Below are 24,120 nucleotides of genomic sequence, written 5' to 3' on the forward strand. Positions count from 1 at the left end.
TAAACTTGTTTGTTAAAAAAGTTCTCATAAGCTTTAGAAATTTTAATACCCAAAATAATCATCTTTGTCACCGAGCCTATGTATAGGTTTGTTTGCTGTTATTAACAACGAACAAGAGAAAAAAATTACCACGATTTTGTTCGTTATTACTAGCTAACAACAAACAAAAGGCAATGTTAGCGTTTGAAGCAACAAAAAAATTAAATGTTTGTTGCTATTATCAACAGCAAACATACATGTTTTATTTATTTTATTTTGTCCCTTCAAACGTGATGACATTGTCTTTCTTTTTTCGTTGTTAGTAACAACTAACAAAATTTTGACTTTTTTGAACCAATTTCATTGTTCGCCGTTAGTAACAGCTAGTGGTGTTCAATGGGTCGGGCCTCCATTTTGAGCCCTTATCTGGCCCCTTTTTAGAAGGGCTTTGTAAGGGGCGGGCCGAAAACAGGCTCTACTATAATTAGAATAAAGTGAGTTATAAAAGGGCTTAATAAGGGTCGATATGAACCTTGGTAAATAGCATAATTAATGTATAATTTAAATATTATAAATGAAAATGTCAATGAGTATTATTAATATTTATTTAATTTAATTATTATTAATAATAATTTAATTATTATAAGTTGATAAATGGGATTAAAATAATTTTTAGTAATAAAAATGGGCCGGGTTGAGCTAAGCTTTTAAAGCCCAGCCCATGTAAAGCCTACATTAAGTTTAAAAGGCCCTTATTCAATTCGGCCCATATTTACTTAATCTCGCCCCAACCCTTATCTAGTCCATTAAACATCCCTAGTAACAACCTTCAAATATCTAACCTCAACTTTACATATAAGTACTTATTTTGAAAATTAAAATTTTATTTTTCTTACTTCAAGTTCCAACAATACCAATATTCAACAATTATATTCAATCAATATTATCTATCATAAAATAAACATAAAAAACATCATGTTTTTGATATTGGCAAGACCAGGGTGTAAGTTTCATATACTAACTAATACTTTGATTGTACCGTGTCAACGACATACAATAATGATCATATGTTACTAGTAGTAGGTACCCTGATTTAATACCTTTTTGTACGGTGCAATGTATTTATTGCATTATTTATATCTAAAATTATACGCAATTAAAAGTTAATAAAATAAAATCAACATGACTATATATTTTTTTTCTTATAATAACCGCAATATATAAAATACTATGAAAATATAAATAATGTAAAAGTTGGTTTTGGTGCAATTAAACAAATTTTGAGGAATCAAGTATTTTGTAAAAACCACTACAAACAAATTCTATTTAAAGACGAAACTAAAGTATGAATTTGATGAAAGAAGAACATAGATGAACAAGAAAGAATAAAGTAGTCAGCATCTAAACTTAGTAGGCTCGAATAATCAAAAGAATTTCAAAAACAATCTGCAGAAACATCATGAGTAAAAAGTTTCTTACAAGACGGAATCCAATATAAGCATGAAGAAATATTAAGATGATGGAGTATAAACACATTCTCAAGAACGTCTAAGAAAGGAATTCCCAAGCCTTCAAATCTGATAAATTCGGAGATAACCACGGTGTTGGTAAATGTGAGCAACAACAGAACACCAAAGATGAGGGAAGTGGATGTCATGCTTGTTATTTTTTTTGGCGAGAAGAGAAATAAAGAAAAAATGTGAATGTTTAATGAGGGTGGAATGTTTAAATATTGCTCATGTGAATAATGACATTAAAGAGCAAAGGGTGACGTTAATATAGAGAAATTAATGTTAATATAAGATAAATATTATTAATGTTGTTTAATAGTGTCAAAATTTTTGATATTATACTTATTTAATTGACATGAAAAAATAAATGGTTAAATTTCAAAAAATAAAATTAATAGAATTTAAGCAAATTAAAATAAGAGATATTTTATATGGTAGCAACATGTTTTACAGAAATGCGAGTGGTAGCTTTTTTTAAATATTTTTCCACGGTGTATTATCAAACTTGTCAAGTTATGTTTTTCAGTAAAATTAATAAACAAAAAACGTTTTAGTAGCCGTTAAATACCCACTTTTTTCAATAACTCCTCTTCCTCACTCTTTAAACTTCTCTTCCTCGCGCTTTGAACTTCTCTTCCATCAATTCATCTCTCCTTCTTAAAACTCAATTACCCTTTAGATCGCTAAAAAATAATAGATCTAGGTTCCTGTATTGGTGTCACTTGCATCTCCAATTTCTCTAAATTCGAAATTTGCTTATTCAATCCCCTAACTAAATGGAAAATTGTTGATGCTCTCCCGTATTCATTGTTGTTAAAATCGTGATTCTAATCTACGATTTTACGATTTTACGATTCAAAAACAAGTGAGAGATTTGAATCATAGGTAGAAACTTAAAGTTGTAAAATCTTACGATTCTAGTTGGAATAAAATTTTTAGATGAAGAATCATAACACGATTCTACGATCCTACGATTTAATGATCCGATTTTACTAATTTAGTATTAATTATTATTAATTTTTCTTATGTACCATCTTTCACTAATCTCTTTCACTTATATAAATAAATTTCAAATATATCATCATGAAAACTTTTAAAAAAATAAATTTCTTAATCGGTTTGAAGATTTAAACTAATAATTAAAAAGTTTGCTTTACATTCTTAAAAATAAAGTCAAAGAAACTTTAATTCATAAATTTTGACTTTTAAAATAGATAAAAATGATAAGATACTATATTTTTAATATATTTAAGTTTATTTGTAGAAACATACGATTTTACGATTCAATTCTATCTCTATAAATGATTCTAAGTGGAATCCCGATTTTAACAACTTTACCCGTATTATATGTTTTATAAAAAAATTTTACGGTACTCTTGTTAATGAGAATTTGCCTTACATGTATTAATTAACCAGAATTCGGATTCTGAATATATGTCTATTGTTAGATTGGATCTTCAGACTAAAAGGTTCCCGCTTATGCACTATGCAATTGATATTTGAGGTGATATATTTAAGAGTGGTTTGGTGGTTGTTGTGGTTTAATTAGATTGTTGTTTGTATTTAATGGTTAATAATCATACTTGGTGGTATTGTTCTATTGCATACTAATAAGGTACAAGGTCATTTACTCAAACGGGCCGATTTGTGTGTGATGAAGGGGTACAGAAAGAAAGATTCATGGGTTAAATTGTTTACTATATGCAAACTTGAATCTATTGGGTGCTATGTACATGTTTTCCTTCTTGTTTATTTTAGGGATGGGAGAAGAATTTTGTTAGATATTAATGCTCTAAGATTAGGGTGATATGAATTGGAGTCAAATTGTGTTAACGGATTAATTATATGGCTGATGGGCCTCTTCGATATTTGGAATCAAGTTTCTTTGAAGGCAGCCTTGTTTGTGTTTCGCTTCAAGATAGGTAGCGTCAAAACAAAAAAGCATGCCAAAGACTACATTGGTAAATAAGGGCCGCAAAAATGGTGAATTTCAATTTGATGAAGATGAATCGATTCTTAGTAAAGGTAAAAAGGTAATTTCAGAAAATTTAACGAAATTTTGTAAAAATTAGAAGGATAATGCTACGTCAATTAATAACTGCATAAACATGTTGCTACTATGTGAATTTTTTTTTTAAGAAAAGTTAATACTAGTGTTTCTTGAAAACACATTACGACTGTATAAAATTTTCCTTAAATAAAAGAGGTGAACAAATTAGAGATGAAATTAATGAAACTTTCATAATAAAAAACTGTAAAAGATATATAAAATAGCAATATGAAATGTTTGATGCATTCTATAATGTTTAAATTTTAATTTTTTATCAAATTTTTTTAATTAAGTTCACAAAAGGAAAGAAAAGCACTTGATAAGAGTCAGATTTATGATCTATTCGAGAGAAAGTTATTATTATTATTATTATTATTATTATTATTATTATTATACCCTCATATTAACAAATTTTTGAACATTATTTAACTCATAACTAGAGTCTCACATTATCTCACTTTTCACAATCAAGACTTGAACTTACTTTTCACAATCATTTTCCTCAGAAATTAACTTATAATAACATTATCTCATCACAATCAAACAAAAGGGATAAAACAATAACAATGAAGAGCAGAAATATTTACTGTAAAACATGGTTCAACTATCTTTCCCTCTTCGCCCTATCTTTGAAGGGATACGGGTATAGTTTGTCCACTATATTTCCCTCTCCGGATCCTGAGTTTATGCGATAGTAATGGATTGATGACTATGATTATGACCAAATATGATTCAGCTCAATACCGCACCGACTCTCAAGTGGATCTGAGACTTAGAATTGGATCTGAGACTTCCTGAGCCTTCCGCAAAATTGTAAATGTACATAAATTTTCATCGAAAAAATAAACAAATACTTCATGTAATTAGTACAAACAGGTTTCATTATAGGCTTTGAGGCACTGCCATTACAGAAGCTCGGTCTGCCTCTACCCACAAACACGTTAGCATGAAATGAATTGCTCAAAACTTGTCCAGAGATTCAGCTTTTGTAAATGCAATGACATTGTCAATCTCGATTCCGTCCATAGATTACTGTCCAAATTCCCAAACAAATCATGTTTCTTATGTAACTCTATCCTACCATGTAAGGTTCACTAGAGTATTGTCTTTCCTTCTGGTTGTATTCATTTGAAATATTAAACACTTAATTAAGCAAGATCAACTGCAATATAAGGAGCTCACAAGCAGAGTTTCTTGCCACAAAATTTGTGCTTCAGGTATTCTTCCAATTGTTGAATCACAGATGTGAATACTCCTGTAGCAATATTCATGTAAAGCAACGAATTTAGGTGTGAACAAAATACAATGTAAAGCAGCCTTAAGAAAAGCAATTGATTTTAAAAAAAAAGAGTGAAACAGATGATTATATAGCCACCTATACTTTCACATGAATTGTTCGACTAATAAGTTCAAGTCTTTAACCAGTCTCTAATCACAAACAAAATATATTAAGGTACATAGAAACAGGGAGTAGTGTCTTATTCGTTCAAATATGCATGACAATTCTAAATTATTGCAAGTTTTAACTAAAAGCTCCCTCGAAATAGAAAAATAAAAAAAGGGTCAAGGGTATGTCATGACAATTTTCGTATTAGTATGGAGTGGAGAATATTTTAAAAGAGGATTATTCTAGACAGGGGAAAACTAGTATAAATAAGAGACAAAAATTGAAAAAGGATGAGGAATTTAGTATACACATTATGTTAGTCTTTTACTCTTTTTGGGAGAGTTCTCTCGAATGCTTGTATCTATCCTTTATTAAAGTTATTGAATTATAGTAATACAATCTTCCTTTACACTACAAACAATTTCTTTATATTAGTTAATTTTCTGATTATGCTCTACTTTTCTACTACAACGGAGTTTCCAGTCCATTACAGGATCACCACTCAACAAAACCCATATGAAACCTAGCGATAAAAGCGCCCTCATAAATGATGGATCAAGCTGCATGAAACCCATATATACCAATGGTTTCAAATCTTATTGTGAGTTCCAAAATGGAGGATATATGAAAGCCCAGAGAAGAAGGCAAGTGTTATCAAGGAAGTCAACAAAGATCATTCAGGCCATACAATTAAAAGATAAACGGGGAAGTTATTACCTGAGAGTGAACTGTTTCTCAGCTGTAAGGATGCTTTCAGTAATAGTGTACCGGGGATCTGCTGGAAAACCTGAGGATGCAAAACATATATAGTTATTGTCAACGCTGAATAATGTTGGAGACTTTTTAAGTTTAAGTTGCACCATGACACGAAAAGACAAGTTCATTGGACTATTTGAACAGCTTGCACTCTCAGATGCTTCATTCATACGCAGGAAAGTAGAAGTTTCATCAAGCATTTTGACATCAATCTTCAATATAGTATCACACTGATTCTCAGATGAACTTACCTGTGCAGAACAAGGTGTCTATTAGTTTGCAGTTTGATACAACGGAAGATAGAAACAATGAACATACAAGACTCACATCAACTGTGAATGCTGAATCATTGGATTTGCAGGATGCACCAAAGTAATTGAAAAAATATTCTACTGACTGCAAAACATCAAAAGCACTTGTTTGACGCTGAAGCCCCTGAAAACCCATAAATTTCGGAATCAAATCAGTGGACAGCATAACAAAAACACCAACGGAAGGGTGGTATAGTGGGTTTCTGAACAATAAAATTAATCACGCTATAAAAAACACTGCTCAGAGATAATTGAAGTTTGGAATCATTTCGCACGCCAGAAAAGAGGGGAAAAACAAAGAGCTATATAGACTTCGTATAAAAAATAGGTTGCTGAACATAAAAATGAGTCCCAGTATGTCAGAGATAATTAGAGGTTATAATCTTTTCACACGCCAAAAAGGGGAAAAACAAATAGCTATATAGACTTCATGTATCACAACAAATCTCATAGAGGCGTGAGTAAAGTTATTGAGAGTTCAAAACAAAAGAATTAGACATAGCTAAAGGTCTTATATGAGTGTGATAGACAAGCACCAAAGCCTATCACCATGGAGCAGGAAAAACAGAATCAGTAGTTTTCTTCTCTAAGATATTGGGTTACTAACTTGAACATTCGGTAATTCTGAAATCTGCAAATATGCCTTTCAAAATCAGGTAAAAAATCACAAACCCAGATTACATGATTTCACATATAGCTTTAGAAATCTGATTCACCCAAATAATAAAGCACCTTAAACCGGAGTAAACACAAATCCAAGAATACTAAAAAGGGGTCAACAATTTGATTATTTGAGTAAGGTCATGCATAAAAAGCTACCAATATAACCCAAGCCAAGAGCATAGACTTAATGGAATAGAATGTAATATGCATACTATTCATAGAATTTCAAAGACACCGGTCACACCAATAAGAGCATGAGTCACACCTCAAGCATGATGGAAGGACTCGCGTTACCCCTCACTGGCAATGAAACCAATTTTCTAACTGGAGGCATGAAGGACCACGCAAGTCCCCATCGTGAAGTTTTCCCTTGAACAAATTCAGTTGTTTTCACAATGGTAACTCCTAGTTCTCGAAGCTTTGACATCAGAAATTTAAGGTTTGACTTCTTCCCAACCATTGAAGTGTACCACCTAGTAGAAAATGTAGTTCAGACAATTCATACAAGCCACTTGAAACCAATAGGCATGACAAAACTAATCTATACAGAGTCTACATACCGAAAGGACTGCTTTAGTATGACACTATCTTCAATAATGCGACTAATAAATGCCCTCTCTCCACCAGAGCAAACCATCTCTTCCGGCGTCCCACCACATGAAGTCTTTGGATTCAATCCTGCTTCATCCATGGTTTCAAAAAATGGAGGGTTGCACATACAAAAATCAAAGTTCTCTCCTTCTTTGACCACGCCAAAAAGGACAGATGGCCCAAGATAACCCTTATCAACGTAGGGTTTATTGGGGTAGCTTGAGGAATGAGCATGTGCTTCACCATTTATTCTTTCATTTATACCTTCCATTTGTTCGTTTACCAATGAGTTTGCATTATCTAATCTATCCTCGGTATTCGTGAATGCAGAATCATCAAAATTTCTCATTTCACGTTTACTCAAATCATCATGGTCATCCCCCTTTCGGCAATTATCACTAGTGCTACCATCTAAATGAATCGTACCACAACTATTGGCATGCTCAGCTATATCAACCCTTCTAATGTCAATTAATTCTGAAATATGTGGATTACTTTTAACATTCTTCTCTGCCCACTCTAATGCTACATCAGTTATGTCTGTGATCAATCACATTACAATGAAAATTACACAAATGCAAGATCATTTAGTCTCTTAACAAAGTTAAGCCAAGTCACAATTTAGATAATAACAAACCTACCTGATCCAACAAAACTCCAGCCTAAAAGAGATGCACCAAGAAGAGGGTAGATACAATTTGCTCCAGTTCCAATATCAAACCCTCTTACTTTATCACCATCAACAATGTTTTTCTCAATAATATCAGATGCTATAAGATCTTCAATCCAATGTATGTAATTTGACCTATTAGGCACAGTTGGACACAGCTGCCCATCAGGAATCCACCTAAAACCAACATTATCCATTAAATAAGTTATGTTCATCACTTTCACTGCCAAAACTATACATTAAGTTATAACAAGTCTAGTTCAGTTCTTATAGGCTAGGCAAAACATGTTCTAAAGTGAGAATTTGAGTGATTTCAGAAACAATTAGAGGAAAATGAGACAGTTTATTTTTCTTATGTTAGCTAATTAGCTCAAACTGAACAAGACCCAATTTGAAACAACAACAATGCCAAAGCCCAGCCTTATTCCCAAGAGATTAGGGATCAGCTACACCAATAGATCAGTCCCAATAAACTTTTTCATTTTTGAAATTCAAAGGTAAAAATAGAAAAATCAATTTTTGAAGAAAACCCAAAAAATAAGAACTTTAAAGCAGAAACAACACCAATTAAAAGTAGAAAATTCTCAAACCATAAAATTAATAGCAACTTGAACACTGAAACAAAAATTTTGAGCACAAATAAGTAGAAGAAAAAGAATGAGAAAACAGTACCAATTGAGGGAATAATCGTGGAGAAGGAGGGTACGAGTGAGTTCACGAGTAGCATTGAAATCAGTCCAATCAATGGAGGGTCGACCATCAGGAGAGTAATGAACAAAGGAAGAGAAAGAAGGGTATAAAGAAGCTAATAGAGAGAAATCTGGAGGATTGTCTGCGTACCGATTGCGTGGATGTATGCTTCTTCTCTCACCACCGCAACCTCGTTTCCGCTTCTTGCTCCCCATCTTTTTCCGCACTCATTCGTTTAGAGACTATTTCTCTCTCTCTCTTCAACCGGGAAATCCTCCTTCTACCGGTTTCCGGTAATTACTTTCACCGGTGAATTCGCCGGCTTCTTCGTCAATTTGGTTTGTCTTCTTTCCTCTATCTCTTAATTTTTCGCTCGCGCTGAATTTACTGAAGAGAAAAAAGGAAAAATTAATAGTGTTGCATCTTCGTGGTTTGTGTTGAAGGTTTTTATTAAAAAATTGTGATCCAGGGTTTGGTGTTATTTATTTTTCTACATAATTTGTTTTTTTAGTACAATTTTATTCTATCGGTGCGTAGAGTAGAAAAGATACTTACGAATCCCTTCCCAAATTTGTTGAATTTATGACATCTACTCTTTCTCTCTCTTTCTAATTGCGTCCGATCTAACATCCTCATTAGCTGTTTTTCGTCCTCAATTGTCTAACTCCTTTTGTTTTGCAGGGTTTAATTTCATTTTTGTTTTGTTTTGTCGTTGTTATTGCCATTGTATCATCTATTGTTTATTTGCCTTTTGTCTCTTTTTGCAGGTGTTTCGTTCGTTAACACTTTCTTCTTCTCCAATTTTCTACAAGATTTGATTCAGTTGATTTTCCGTAAATCAATTTAAGGTGTGGAATTTGTGGTCACCATCCTCAACACCAAAGCCCACAACAACGACAATTTACACCGATACCTTGCTGTAGTTTACCAGAGGTTTTAACAGGTCGTCGACCACCAACAAGTCGTCGGACGGCAATAGTAGTAGGTGTAGACGCTGCAACATCTATACGTCTAACAACTCAGACACCACAAGTGGTCTAAAGCATCTTGTAAAGGTGAAAGCAACATTGGCGTTAGTACACCGGTAATCACCCAATCAAGGTGCAGGTGATACCCCTCTTTAACCTTTATCTTCTTTTACATATACTAGTTCTCTAAGTAATTTTGTTGCATCTCTTGCTTAACTCTATCTATTTAGTGTTTGTTTTATTTAGCTGCTTACTTTTAATATTGTTTGGTGTTTTGGGTTTGGATGATCTGTTTTGTGGTTGTATTTTGCATATGCACTTGCTGTTATCATATCTTGAAGTGTTCTCATACCTTTTGATAGGATTGTTTTCATACTTAGTAGTGTTCTATCTTTCTTTCATTTATTTAATTATTTATTTACTTATTTATTCTTTTTCATCTATTTGTTTATTTTGTGTTGATCTCTGTTAGTGATCTGATTGTAACCTTTTACCTTAGTCCGTAGTAGCTGAATATAGAGTTAGGAAGTAATTATGGTCACCTGAGGTCAGGTCCAAGGAGAGGGGGTCAGGGGGGCAACGTAAGCAGGATCTAGATCTAAGAGTGGGGACTTGGAACATAGGTATCCTAGAAGTCAAGTCGTTAGAGTTGGCCAATGAGCTTTCTAAATACAGGATTCATGTAGCATGTGTTCAAGAGACTAGGTGCAAGGGGCAAAAAGTAAAAGGTATAAAGGGATATAAGTTGTGGTATGCGGGTTTGGACGGCAGACGTAACGGGGTTGACATCCTAGTGTCTAATGATATCCTAAAGCAATTGGTTGAAGTAAGGAGGTGTAATGACAGGATTATGCTAGTTAGGATAGTAGTAGGGGAAGAGATTATATCCATTGTCAGTGCGTACGGGCCCTAAGTTGGGTTCGATGAGCAGGTGAAGTGCGAGTTCTGGGATAACCTAGGAGACCTTATGAGAACTATCCCGAAAGATGAGAAAGTGGGGAGAATTTGCTAGAGTTTGCGCTAGCAGAAGAATTGGTCATAGAAAACTTGATCTTCAGAAAGAAGAATGAGCATTTGATCACATATAAGAGCGGTGGGCATGCAATCCAAGTTGACTATTTCTTAGTACGCAAGGGAGATCGTGCCTCATGCTTGGATTTTAAGGTGGTGTTGGGTACAGAGATGCCCACCCAACACAAGCTTTTAGTACTGGTTTACAGGATGAGGAAGAAAATCGTAGAGAAGAAGGTCGAGTCCAAGGGAAAGATCATGTGGGGGAGACTCAAAGGGGATATAGTCACAACCCTGTCAAGCAAGATAATAAGTTTATTGGGCCTCCCAATTCAGTCAGAGGATGCGAATGAAATATGGGTGAACATGGCAAAAACCATTAGAAAAGTGGCAAAAAAGACCTTGGGGGTGTTGTCGGGTAACCCAAAAGTGTTCAAAGAGTCGTGGTAGTGGAACGATGAGGTGGAAAAAGAAGATAAAGGATAAAAACAAAAGATTTAAGGAACTTATGGCATGCACGGAAGATGAGGATAGGATAGAAATAAGAGTGAGCTATAAAGAACCAAAGCGGGCGGCAAGAACGCGGTAACGGAGGCAAAAAAACCGTGGTTATGAGGACTTGTATCGGAAGCTTGATACCAAAGAGGGGGAGAAGCAGGTTTTTAAGTTGGCAAGGACTAGGTCCAGGCAGCGGCAAGACTTAGAGGCAGTGAAATACATCAAGGATGAGGGAGGATGAGTTCTCCTGAGACAAGAAGACATCAAAACCAGATGGCTCTAGTATTTCTCTCAGCTACTCAATGAGTCTAGGGGGCCAAAAGAGGCAGATAATCAAATTTCTGACGTCCAAAGACCACTAGAATATGGGTCAGCGAGTGATATTACCACAGAACAAGTAGGAGAAGCTCTCAAAACGATGGGGAGAACAAAGGCAGTCGGGCCAGATAACATCCCAATTGAGGTGTGGAGGGGTTTAGGAGAAGAGGGCATTCATTGGCTGACTAACCTCTTTAATATTATTTTGAGGACACATAAGATGCCAGAAGAATGGAGGAATAACATACTAATACCTTTATTTTAAAAACAAAAGCGATGCGCAAGTATGCGGGAACTATAGAGGTATCAAACTTCTAAGCCATACAATGAAATTGTGGGAAAGAGTGATAGAGAGGAGAATTAGACAGGAAACGGTGATTGGAGTGAACCAATTCGGTTTTACGCCAGGAAGGTGAACCATTGAGGCAATTCATATTTTGAGGAGATTGATGGAGAAATACAGGGACCGAAAGAAGGATCTGCATATGGTGCTTATATACTTGGAGAAAGCGTATGATAGCATACCACAACGTGTCATATGGGAAAGCCTCAAGGCTAGAGGTATTTCTTCAGTGTAAATTAAGGCTATACGGGATATGTATGACAGAGTTTCGACTAACATTCAAACACCGGTGGGGATAACAGAGCCTTTTCCGATTAAAGTTGGACTACATCAGAGATCGGCTCTAAGCCCTTTCATTTTTACTGTCATTATGGAAGAGATTTCTAAATCTATTAGGGAAACGGTACCGTGGTGCATGCTATTCGCTGACGACATAGTGCTGGTAGTAGAAACTAGAGAGGAGGTTAGTAATAAATTGGATGAGCGGAGGGAAGCTTTAGAAGGTAAAAGGTTGTGAATTAGTCATACGAAGACCGAGTATTTGCGCTGTGACTTTAGTGGGACATCACTGGTAGGTGAACCAGAGGTTTCCATAAACGAAGCAGTTGTTAAAAGTATGACTAAGTACAAGTATTTGGGATCGATCATTCAAAGGGATGGGGAGTTTGACGGAGATGTAAATCATCGTATACATGCGGGTTGGCTCAAGTGGCGAGCAGCCACCGCAGTGCTATGTGATAGGAAATTCCAAAGAAAGTTAAAAGGAAAATTTTACCGGGCGACAATCAGACCTGCTCTGCTATATGGGACCGAATGTTGGCCTGTAAAGAAGATTTTTGAACATAAGATGGAAGTTACAGAAATGCGTATGCTGAGGTGGATGTGTGGGCACACATTGATGGATCGAATTAGGAACCAAGAGTTTACGGACAAACTAGGGGTAGCCTCTATTTCTAGAAAAATGCGCGAAAATAGATTGAGGTGGCTTGGAGATGTGCAGAGAAAGACTTTCGACGCCCTTGTGAGGAGGGTAGAGAGCATTATAATAAGTAGGGGTGTTCAAAAATATTCATATCCGAAAACCCGATCCGAAAACCCGCTTTCCGATTTTTAAAAGCGGATAAATTACCCGGTTTCCAAAATTCGGATAAACCGGGTCGGGTACCCGGTATCCGGTTTTTTTATTTTTTATTTTTTATTTTTTAATAAATTTTAATAATTTATGGAATTGTGGTTGTATTTTAATTAACTAATGTTTGTATTTTAATAGTTTATGACTAAGTTAGTTAAGTATTTTAATATCTATTTCGAAAACCATAATGTTTTAGTTTTGCAATCATTTGATCTTTGTTCAATTTAACCATTCTCTTTGCGGAACAGTTTATTTTTTTAGATGCAATGCTTTGTTGTTTGATTGCTGTTAACTAAGTTAACATATGATTTGAAAAAAAAACTTCAAATCTTGTTTAAGGATGAAGAGGAAAAGTCTGCTGTTAACTAAGTCAACAAAGATCAAATTGTTAAAAAAATTAAGGAAAAAAAAAAAAAACAAAATCGAGTACCCGGTTTTCGACCCGGTTTAAACCGGGTCGGATCCGGAATACAATTTTAGCTATTCGGAAAACCGGGTACCCGGTTTTTCGGAACCGGGTCGACCCGGTATCCGGTTTTGAACACCCCTAATAATAAGGGTAAGAGGAGTGAAGGAAGTCCCAGGAGAACTTGGGATGAGCAAATAAAAGTTGACTTACATGAGTTAAACCTCTCTAAGGGCCTGACTAGGGATATGGGTAGTTGGAGGCGTCATATCCATTTTTAGCCTACTGATGTACTCTTAGATTACCTTTTGGTGTTCTTACTCTCTTGCTTCTCTCGTTTCTTTTATTATTAGTTTTTTGTTTTCTTTTTTGCAGTTGGTTCTACTTATTTATTTTATTTTTAGGCATTTAATTTATATTTCCCGTGTAGTTACGTCTCTTTATCTTCTCGAGCCGAGGGACTCTTTTGGCCGCGCTCTCCTTTATGGGTATGAGTTGCCGCCGTCCTTCCCTCCCCAGACCTTGTTCATAGTCTTTCTATGAGCGGGATACACTGGGTAGGATGATGATGATGATGATATTCGTTTAAAGACTAATAACGGGTGTCTCACAAGTCACATCAGGGGTTAGGAAATGGAAATTGAAATGGAAATTTTAAAGTTGTTTATAGGTGGGTTATTTGTCAAACTCCATCTATGGCTAAAAATAAACCGGGCCATCGGGTTTTCTTTACTTGAAAATCTGATTTTCTTTACTTGAAAATCTGATATTCTACATATATTTCACTTAGACATATTGTTGAACACTATACGCATTATATATTTCTGCATATATTTAAAACAACTTTTCCGATTTTCTTTGCTTGAATATATTATTTTTCTTTACTTGAAAATCACATGTCGTAGAAAATATATGGTCAAAATTTCAGCTAAAAATGTATGGTCAAAGAGATGATTTTGCCTAATGTGTTCAGTTAAAAACAATGATTAGATTTAGTTATATCGTTTCACCCCTTATAAACCTCGTACATATTTAACTTGAAAAAAAAATTTCTCGCAAAATCATCGAACACATTACACTTGAAAATCTGAATTAACCAAACATTTTCAGTTAAAAATAATTAGTGCGTATAGTTGAAATTAAGTGAAAATAAGAGAAATTGATGTTCATTTTTGTTTCAATTTACATGAGCGTAAGAAAAAAAAGACCAATTTGAAGTAGATGATTTTGCGTGAAGATAACAAATTCCTTGTTTTTTGACTTAGCTTTTGATATTATTCTATATTGTTGAGTTGTTGTTGTGGGCTTGTAGTCTTGTAAGAAGTGGAGACCAAAGAGGTTAAACAAGGTGCACATAATGGATTCTTTGTCTTGCAATGTAAGGTTTTCCTTATATTATTGTGTAATTGTGTTAATAATATATTTTTGTTATTTAAATAGTGTTGTTGTGTTACTGTTATGGCTCTATGATGAATAAAATTGCATATGTTGCAAATAATTAATGTTCAGATGAGCTCTCCAAATCCAAAAGACAATGCACTGTTGTATACTCCACTGATCAAACTGATGAAACAATACAATCAGATGCAAATACTAATACAATGGTTTTGGATTTTGAGGACCTATCCAAAAAGTTACTCCCTGATAAAAAAAGCTAAAGCAAGGATGTCAATATGTTGTTAGGATAACTAAGAGAACATGTGAGTATTGGGTACATTTTGTTGATTATTTTGAAAATGGTTTGTTGCGTTGTGAGTGCAAGTATTGTGATAAGACTTTTCTTGTTTTAGAAATGTAAAAGGCTCAAAAAATATTAAGCTGCATATGGGTAAATGTCTTGCTAATCCTATGAATACAAGTAAGGGAAAACAAGTTGAGTTATTTTTTCAACAAGGGGATAGGGATAAGTTTGGGGATGATTGTGAAGGGAAATTGAAGTTTGAATTTTAATTTGAAGGACGTTAAGAATGCAGTAGATGAAATGATTATCATTGATGAGTGTCGTTTTAGTCAAGTTGATAAACCCGTATTTAGACGATCAATGTCTGTTGCTTGCCCTAGATTTCAAATGGCATCTCGTACTACTATTGCTCGTGATTGTTACGTAATGTACAAAAATGAAAGAGATAGGTATAAAGATTTTTTAAAGCATTGTCAAAGAGTTAGTGTGACTATTGATACTTGATCATCAATCCAAAGAATCAATTACATGTGTCTCACCCTTCACTTTATTGATAATGATTGAAAATTGCATAAAAAAATTATTAAAATTTTGTCCAATTTCAAGTCATAAAGGTGAGACCATTATTAAGGCTGTTGAGGCTTGTTTACAATTTTGGGAAATTGAGGAAAAATTTTCACTATCAATGCTAGTTCCAATGACGTTGCTTGTGTTTACTTCAGAAAATTAGTTCAACGAAATAGGGCTAATTGTATTGGAGATAGAAAGTATTTCATATGAGCTGCATTGCTCATATCATTAATCTTATTGTATGGGATGGCATTAAAGAATATGGTGTGTGCATTAATAGGATAAGAAATGCTGTGAAATATATTAAGAACTCTTGTGCTAGAATTCAAAGGTTTAAAGATCTTGTACTAAATATAATATTCAAAGCAAATTTTCATTGTGTTTTGATGTTCCTACTCGATGGAACTCCACTTATGATATGTTGGATACAACTATCAAATTTGAACCTGTTTTGGTGGGATAACTCTACTTAGGGGTGCACACTAGTCCAAACTCAGACCAGATCAGACATTGATAAGTTGGATATAGCTATCAAATTTGAACCTATTTTTGGCTCTCCAGTCTCCGGTCTTAGTTTCTTAAAGACAAATACAAAAATAACAAAAACAATTCAAAAGTAGTTTTTAAGTTCACATCATAACTCATGAAGCACAATATGCAAAAATTCACTATGTTCTATTCAATTCCCCTTCAAAAGTATAGTTACTTAGGATTCCTAGAGCAATCCTTTCAATTGGTATCAAAGCTTTGTTCATTGTAAAACTAGATTTAACAATCTTGGGCGATTAGATGGGCGATTAAGCCGTCTTCCCTACAAGCATCTCAACCAGATCTGACCAGCATATTAATACATTTACCGGCGGCATGAGGGGAGGTCGAGGATCAAGAGGAGGAGGAAGAGGTAAAGGTGATGATTCGCGCTGCTCAGCCATAACCACGAGAAGTGGTAAGAACAGGTCAGGCGAGCTAACTGGGGGGACCACTGGAGAAGACGAATTTAATGGCATCGGAGATGGCAATTCAGGCGAGCCTATAGATAAGGTTAGTGAATAGAGAGTGCACCAGACCTGTACAAAGGATGAGGGGAAAGAAGGGCATATCAGTAACGAATTGAAGAAACTCAAGGTTCAATTGGAAACCTTGCAATTACACATCCAGAGCATGGAACGAAGGTCGCCACCAGTAGAAGCACCACAGTCAAAGCTCGACGGAAATGGCAGGAGGAATCAGACACAGTCGCAGGATGATTTTCCAACCCTCGGGAGACAACCCGCTACTGACAGGACGCCACAGTTGGTCGCAAACACTATGTTGCTAACCTCGTGGAGGGATAAGGTATCTTGTTCTAATGCCCCTTAAATTTGTTCCATCTTCCCTTGAAAATGGTAAACCAGTTGTGCATATTGAGTCTCATGATGTAGAAGATTTAGTGAATGTGTAGGAAAGAGCTGTTGTGTTTTATGTGGTTCGAGGAAATACTAATGTTGATATTATACGTGTTTTCATTCGTAAACACTGGACTCATGTCCTAATGCCTACCATTCACCCACATGAGGAAGGCCACTTCCTCCTGAAATTCAACTCAGAGAGCGATTGCTCTGATATCCTTGAAGGAGGTCCGTATTTCCTTAACAGAGCCCCAATAGTTGTGAAAAAAATGGAGTGTAAACTTTGATTTCAAGGCAGAGATTCTGAGGGTTATTTCGGTGTGGATTAGATTACCTAGTCTCCCTCTACATTGTTGGGGAGAAGAAACACCGAGTAGAATTGTGAGTGTTGTTGGTGTTTCAGTCCTAGCGGATGAGTGTACCATGAATCAAAGAAAGGTGTCTTTTGCTAGAGTGTTGGTGGAAGTGGATATAACCCAGGAATTTGTTAAGGAGATCAGTGTGCGAGATAATACAGGAAGATAATTCACTCAAAAAGCCATACCAGAATGGCGACCGTTCTTTTGCTGCAAATGTAATAAGGTGGGACATGAGTGCAAGGATAAAAATGAACCACTCCACAACCACGTGGAGCAACCTGGAAAAGCTAAGAAGAAAATAAAAGGCGATAGGAGAATGTGGATCCCGCTGACTATTGCCAAAGTTTTAAAGGATGTCATGAATGTTGAGGACCTCCGATCCAAATTGGCAACAGTCGCACCCCAAGAAGAAGAGAATCTAGAGATAGAGTGTGAGCCATCAAATAACCTATAGAAGCATAACACAAATAGCATCAGCAGTCAAGAGGAGGATAATGAAGAGGGATGGACCCCAGTTGCTCCAGGGAAGGCAGCACGCAAACACCAGCTCAAGAGGACAAGTAATAAACCTTAAGTTGCAGAGCTAGAAGCAGCGAATGTGGGTATAAGAGATCAAGAAGATAATGAAGCACCTAGCCTGACTAGCCTGGAAAGGGACGGAAACCCTTAAATTTCCTCACCCTAATGATTATCTCAACCTGGAATGTAAAGGGCATGAATAGCCGTGATAAAGCCAAGGAAGTCCAACGCTTTCTTGAGATAAATAACGTCAGTGTGATAGGGTTGATGGAGACTAAGATTAGAGAAGTAAATGCTAAGAAAATCTATAAAAAGCTTGGCAATAAGTGGAATTGGAGTTCCAACTATAATCATCATGAGAAGGAACGAGTATGGGTTAGTTGGAGATATGACAGATGTAAGCTAGAAACATGTGAGACTCATCAACAATACATTGCCACAATAATCAGCCCCATTAACATGGAGGAGAGCTTTCATGTCGTCTTTATTTATGGTCTTCATAGTGTAAGGGACCGAAAAGAGCTTTGGTTAGAGTTGCTGCGATTAAGCCACAACACCCCTTGCCTCTTCATTGGTGATTTTAATGCTATATACAAAGAGGAGCACAGAAAGAATGGCTCACAGGTTCAACATATGAGATGTACGATATGCGTAATTGGATTGAAGACAAGTAGCTTCACTCAGTCATAGAGCGAGGTCATAAGTTCTCCTGGACTAATAAGGAGAAAGGGGAAAAGCGCACCTTAATAAATCTAGATCATGCTATAGGGAATCTCCAACAGATGGACAGGTATAGTCAAGTGAGTGTCTGTTATGCTAATCCTCAAACGTCAGATCACACTCCCATTATTTTGACCCTCACCCGTCAAAACCAGAAGGAGAGCAAGCCATTCCGCTTCCTCAACTATTTGTGTGAGCACCAGGATTTCCTAAAGGTGGTAAGGGAGGCTTGGCAGACCACAACTAAAGGCACAGGGCTGCAGAAGCTTTGGTACAAGATGAAAAATGTCAAAATAGGCCTAAAACAGTTGCACACAAAGGAGTTCTCAGGGATCAACGATAAAATTAAAGAGTGGGAAGGTAATCTTTATAATATCCAAACTGCAATGCAAACTAGCCCCATGGCTGACGAGCTTCACCAACGAGAACAAGAAGCAACCATACAAGTGAGAAGGTGGAGAAAAGTTGAAGACATGACGCTTCTTCAAAATGCCAGAATCAATAAAATAAGAAATGGAGACGAGAATACTGCTTACTTCCATGCTACCATCAAAGAGAGGCGGGCTTCTATTACTATCTATGAGCTTCAAGATGCTGAGGGCAAGTGGCACAACAATACAGGAGAGATCCACAACGAGATTACCCAGTTTTACCAAAAGCTCCAAGGTACGACGGTTATTAATCTTCAGATGATCGACAAGAACATTATGAGAGAAGGTCGCCAAATTAATGCCAGCAACGGTCAGATTCTTATCCAGGAGGTGAGCGAGGAAAAGATAAAAGAAGCCCTCTTCGGGATGAGTGACAACAAAGCCCCAGGAGTCGATGGATTTAATGCCTACTTCTTCAAAAACACACGGGATATTATAGATTCTAACCATTTCAACACAATAATATATACCAAATAGTGTTGTGTGCCAAGTTTCATGCGAAACAAACCAAGTTTGAACCACTTTATGCGAGAGAGTGCCAAAAATCCTTAAAAAACCTCAAAAACGCAACTTAGCACGTAATTTCAAGCATATGACTATTGTTTTAGATTCTAACCATTTCAACACAATAATATATACCAAATAGTATTGTGTACCAAGTTTCGTGCAAAACAAACTAAGTTTTAATTACTTTATGCGACATAGTGCCAAAAACGCTTAAATGAAACGTATTTCGAATAGTGTTGTGCACCTTTAATATTTTCCATTTTGGATATGTGGCTCTCGAACTAGATCCAATTTCCCCAAGCAGTTTCTTCATTTTTCTGAAACACATGGGAAAATTAGAACTATTTATATATCAATGCATGTAATAATATTAATGTCATACTATATATATACATATAACACTCAAAATAAATTGGTAAAATTTATAAAATTTCACATTCAACAAGGCTTTGAATCGTGTGTTGTGAGGCGGGCTTTGAGATTTATGTAACTAGTTAAAGACGTGCACGGTATTAGGTGAAGGAAATATGACTAAAAGTATCCAATGCAAACTACGCAAATTTAAAATCAAAAAATTAGAGAATATGTGAACTTAGATAAAAATCAAAAAATAAGTTCAGTTTCAAAAGTAAAACCTACTCTTCCACATATGAAGCCAGAATGAAAGTGTGTTTATATGTAAGCGAATATTTCAAAGCAGTCTCAATGTATGCTTTGACGTCATCTGGCACATTTACGCATCTAATACCCGAAATCCTTTCAGGACAAAACCATCCAATTTTTATTGGAGGTTCGTAAAAATTTAACTCCTCAAAAGCCGCACTAAACTCACGAATAAGAAAATTTTGTCAGTAATTTGGTTATTAAAACAATTAAAAAATAAAGCCCAAATTGTAAGATAATGAACATCACCTCATGTAGACATGGATAAGAGCTACATTCTACATGTCTCCTCTCGAAAATTGCCCAATATCATTCGGACTGATAATTACAAAAGGCTTTTTAGCAAAGCTGAATTGGTCCTTTTCCAGGGGTAGCATGATTGGGTCCTCCTCACACATGCAAGATGCACATGTGTGCAGCCATTTGCAATCTGGAGAGAGATCTTTTAGTTCCGCATTAGTCAAAATTAGATTGGTTGTGTAACACCCCGTAATTTATCTAGTTTAAAAATAAATTAAATATAATAAAATAAAGTATAACAAAATAAAATAAATAATTAATATTAAATTATACTATTTTATATAGTTAATTATAAGAAATAAAGTAAGTTTAATTTTAACGGTAACAAGTTTTATCGCGTACGATGTTATTGCGTGACGTTTCTTTGCTGTTTTAACAAAAGTATAATAATTACTTAATTAATTAAAAAAAATTATAATGGAAGGGAGGTGAAGGGGGCAGCCGGTTTTGGAGGGTATGGGAGGAGTCTTGTAACTCCTCTCATAATGGTGTAATTAGGATTAATTAGGTTGGTCCTTAATTTCCCTATTAATCCTAAACATCATTTGTATTCCTCGCATTTCAAAACCTCAAGTGAACAAAGAAAAATCAAAAAAAATTTTCTCTTCCTTGTGCTCTTGCTTTCGGCATTCACAAACAAAAAAACAAAAATTGTTCTCTTGTTTTTGTCATTCAACCTTTTGATTAAAGGGGTAAGTTTAATAGAATTGCTAATTGTAGATTTTATATACAAGGTTTTCTAAGATGAATTATATTTTATTTATGATGATATCCTATGACTTTAAGGAGGATTGAGTATATTTTTTTATGTAACTTTCTTTGACAATCCTTTAATAAACCTTAATTTTATTAAAAGGATTAGGTTATGTTTCTTGATTTATATTCTTTAGCAAAGTTTAAATTTTTTATAAGAATTGAGTTTATGTTGATATTTAAATAAATTTCTTTTATGGTTTAAATTTCTCCAACTAAATTTCAATTTGTTAGTAGAAATTTGGAGGGTATGGATCAAGTAAAGTAGTCATCCAAGAATTTGCAAATTCTTTAGCAAAATTCGGTTTGTTTGAAAGATTGTATTATATTTATGTATATGTGTCTTGATTTAAAAGGGTGACTTGGTTTTGTAATACTGTACAAAATTTATTTTGTTGAGAGAATTAAGTATTTAATCTAGTTATCATAATTTATGAAATTTCAAGTCTCTTGAAGGATGTTGTGAATGTGATCTTGCTAGAGTTATTTTGATCATGAGATTTAAAAAGGGTTGATAATGTATATATAAAATTATATATATATATATATATATATATATATATATATATATATATATATATATATATATATATATATATATATATATATATATATATATATATATATATATATATATATATATATATATATATATTGATAAGTGTATGATGTCTCTGACGTGTATTGGTTTGTTTCTTTGGAACCTATTGTGTGTTGTCTTACGACGACTAGTAGGTTGATTGCAGGTGGGGCCTGGAGTGAGATCTCGGTTTAGAACCCGTAATCATCAAGACTATGCTATTATCTTTTGAATTAGATTATCAGTAGAAAGAAATTATGTATTTAAGTACCAGGCGATTGTGTAGTTTTCTTTTCGCTTCCGCTATTTCAATTAGTTGGTTTAGAGGCCTTTAGGCTCTCGAGTTGTATGTAAAAGACTTCCGCTGACTTGTTTTATTTTTTTCGCTTGAGTTTGTTTTCTGTCTTAGTTATATTCCTTTATCGATGGAACGCTGACGATCCAAGTAGAGATGGTTCTTTAGTGTCCGTTATGTGAACCGGGATCATGTTTTCATATGATTGCCCGGGTCACTTGAACCGGGCCGTTACAGGTTGCCATCGACTTTGAACCTGCCGACGCCTTTGATGAGGAACCGATCTCTCTCTTAGAGCCCTTTGGACTCTTTTGCTATTTGAATTTTTACAATTTAATTAGTGTAATCATGCAATTAAAATAATAAAATAAATAAGATACAAATGATTATTACCTTGGTAGTGAATCGGACCCAAGCATATGGCCTTGCGACGAAACTACTTTGGGCGTCTGATAGTTTCTCAAGGCTCCATTCTGGCATTGGAACTGGGAGTGAGAAATCTTCAAACTCCTTTACAATAGTTTCTACGGTCACACTTATGTGGCCACCTGTAACAGGCATGGAATGCACTATTTGGCCTTCTTTGGTTGGTTGTGCCACACGTTACTAAGACAACAATAGAGAACAAGGAGTCGCCTCTTGGAAATAGTGTCATTTAGTATACTTAGTATCAAAATATAAAAAAACACGCTACAATTTAAATTAATAGGCACTTATATGTTAAAAAATTATGTACCTTTACCACAAGCTCGGGTGTTGGCTCGATATTTTGAGCAACGGAGTTCACGGTCTCCGGTGTAGGATTTTGAGCTTCGGGGGTAGTAAAGGGCTGGGGTGTTGGCTTGGGTGTTCGCTCGACCGAAGCCTTAGGATCCCATGTTGTTTCTGCTGATCCTCGACAATCATATTTTCCAAGTCTACAATGGGTGCTCCCATCTTCTACAAAACGAATGCAACTTTGTCAAGTACGTTCTTCGTAATTTCCCTTCGAAGGGTCGCTACTTCTTTAGGTAGCATCATTCTTGATTGAGTAGCGACACACTCTTTGCCGAAGGACTTTCTCTAAGACCATATGCAATGAATCAACATTGCCTCTAAGGGTGAACTCCCCCGTTGCTTCTTTTTCCTTCCAACCCATCTGTTCAAATAAAAAGTGACATATATTTCAATTAGTTTATAGTAAATCAAAGCCAAAAAATACAAAACAAATCAAGCATATAATTAATAATTTTAAAAACTCACCACCGCATCAGCAACTTTCTTCGTTCCCGGATCAGTAATGGTAAATTTACCACTTGAATCTCAGGAATGAAATCCGCAGTACCAATCTTGCACCCGATTTCTAGCAGGAGTATTCACGGATACAGAGGTAGCCATAGATGAGGTCGTGGGACTCTGAATGGGGTATAAACTCGCATCCGCCCACTCTTTTCGGGCCTCATCATACGTTTTTGGGCCCAAGCGATGGTAAAACTTCCTTTCGTATGCTGATTCAGATGCTTTACCATGCTTTTCCTAATTAATCAATAAAAATCAAATGTCATATATTAGTTTAATGATTGAATCAAAAGAAGTAAAATTAAATCAAAAGCTATAATATAATGGAATACTTACAACTTCGGTGGGAGTTGTTTTTTTGGCAACAAACACTTTCCATTCATTCTTCGATATATGATCCCATATTTCATAGGGCATCTTTGCAGGTGCTTGGTCTCCACCTTCGTTTCCACCTTCGCTTCCCGTTTTGACCTTCTTGGTCTTACGGGCACTTTTTTAGTGATCCAGCCAGTTACAAGCTTGGATTTGAAATCTCTGAATCTTTCAGCAACAGCTGAAAGAGAAACATTCTTTTTCTCTTTTTCATTCTCAATGTGAAAAAGATTCTACGAAAAAGAAAAATTATATTTATTAGTGTCAATTAAATTAATTTTAAAATGAAACTAAATAAATAAAAATAGTAAAGTTGCTTACCACAGTATCATCCCATAGAGAGTTCTTCAAATGCTCTGGAACATCGTTCGATGCGTACATATGCCGATTTGTTTTCCATATTGCCTACACCATTTGCCA

At 35.2% G+C, this 24,120-nt stretch overlaps 3 protein-coding genes across 4 annotated transcripts; 2 read left to right on the forward strand and 1 right to left on the reverse strand.

Moving 5' to 3' along the window:
* Window positions 1–4,341: 4,341 nt before the first annotated feature.
* On the reverse strand, window positions 4,342–9,407 carry LOC130805221 (uncharacterized). 2 transcript variants are annotated; one of them, XM_057669895.1, is made up of 8 exons: window positions 9,164–9,407; window positions 8,591–8,995; window positions 7,890–8,095; window positions 7,218–7,788; window positions 6,923–7,130; window positions 6,011–6,118; window positions 5,645–5,934; window positions 4,342–4,795 (listed from the first exon to the last, which is right to left on the reverse strand). In XM_057669895.1, the coding sequence occupies exons 2-8, from the start codon at window positions 8,821–8,823 to the stop codon at window positions 4,699–4,701; spliced, it is 1,713 nt and encodes a 570-aa protein (XP_057525878.1). In that variant the 5' UTR covers window positions 8,824–8,995; window positions 9,164–9,407; the 3' UTR covers window positions 4,342–4,698. The 2 variants fall into 2 exon arrangements, with proteins under 2 accessions (XP_057525878.1, XP_057525879.1); XM_057669896.1 differs by lacking the exon at window positions 9,164–9,407 and having other exon boundaries at window positions 5,645–5,714; window positions 5,788–5,934; window positions 8,591–9,153.
* Window positions 9,408–9,889: 482 nt separating this feature from the next.
* Window positions 9,890–10,940, forward strand: LOC130805703 (uncharacterized). Its single transcript, XM_057670486.1, has 3 exons — window positions 9,890–9,942; window positions 10,129–10,472; window positions 10,741–10,940. Exons 1-3 carry the CDS (start codon window positions 9,890–9,892, stop codon window positions 10,938–10,940), a joined length of 597 nt encoding a protein of 198 aa, XP_057526469.1.
* A 7,026-nt stretch (window positions 10,941–17,966) lies between these two features.
* Window positions 17,967–22,218, forward strand: LOC130805704 (uncharacterized). Its single transcript, XM_057670488.1, has 3 exons — window positions 17,967–18,441; window positions 18,486–19,282; window positions 22,165–22,218. Exons 1-3 carry the CDS (start codon window positions 17,967–17,969, stop codon window positions 22,216–22,218), a joined length of 1,326 nt encoding a protein of 441 aa, XP_057526471.1.
* Window positions 22,219–24,120: the final 1,902 nt, after the last annotated feature.

Source organism: Amaranthus tricolor, chromosome 2, assembly GCF_026212465.1.
Source record: "Amaranthus tricolor cultivar Red isolate AtriRed21 chromosome 2, ASM2621246v1, whole genome shotgun sequence".
Lineage (NCBI taxonomy): Eukaryota > Viridiplantae > Streptophyta > Magnoliopsida > Caryophyllales > Amaranthaceae > Amaranthus > Amaranthus tricolor.

What these genes read in the sequence shown, in the direction of transcription:
- LOC130805703 (XM_057670486.1), top strand. Translation starts at nt 9,890, where the DNA reads ATGCACTTGCTGTTATCATATCTTGAAGTGTTCTCATACCTTTTGATA. An exon ending in TCATACCTTTTGATAGGATT is followed by an intron (nt 9,943 to 10,128) that starts GTTTTCATACTT and finishes ACCTGAGGTCAG; the next exon opens with GTCCAAGGAGAGGGGGTCAG. An exon ending in AGAGATTATATCCATTGTCA is followed by an intron (nt 10,473 to 10,740) that starts GTGCGTACGGGC and finishes TTGGATTTTAAG; the next exon opens with GTGGTGTTGGGTACAGAGAT.
- LOC130805221 (XM_057669895.1), bottom strand. Translation starts at nt 8,823, where the DNA reads ATGGGGAGCAAGAAGCGGAAACGAGGTTGCGGTGGTGAGAGAAGAAGC. An exon ending in GTCCTTCCATCATGCTTGAG is followed by an intron (nt 6,119 to 6,922) that starts GTGTGACTCATG and finishes ATGGGTTTTCAG; the next exon opens with GGGCTTCAGCGTCAAACAAG. An exon ending in GAGAAACAGTTCACTCTCAG is followed by an intron (nt 4,796 to 5,644) that starts GTAATAACTTCC and finishes ATATTGCTACAG; the next exon opens with GAGTATTCACATCTGTGATT.
- LOC130805704 (XM_057670488.1), top strand. Translation starts at nt 17,967, where the DNA reads ATGATTATCTCAACCTGGAATGTAAAGGGCATGAATAGCCGTGATAAA. An exon ending in ACAGGTTCAACATATGAGAT is followed by an intron (nt 18,442 to 18,485) that starts GTACGATATGCG and finishes AGCTTCACTCAG; the next exon opens with TCATAGAGCGAGGTCATAAG. An exon ending in GTCAGATTCTTATCCAGGAG is followed by an intron (nt 19,283 to 22,164) that starts GTGAGCGAGGAA and finishes TTTCTGTCTTAG; the next exon opens with TTATATTCCTTTATCGATGG.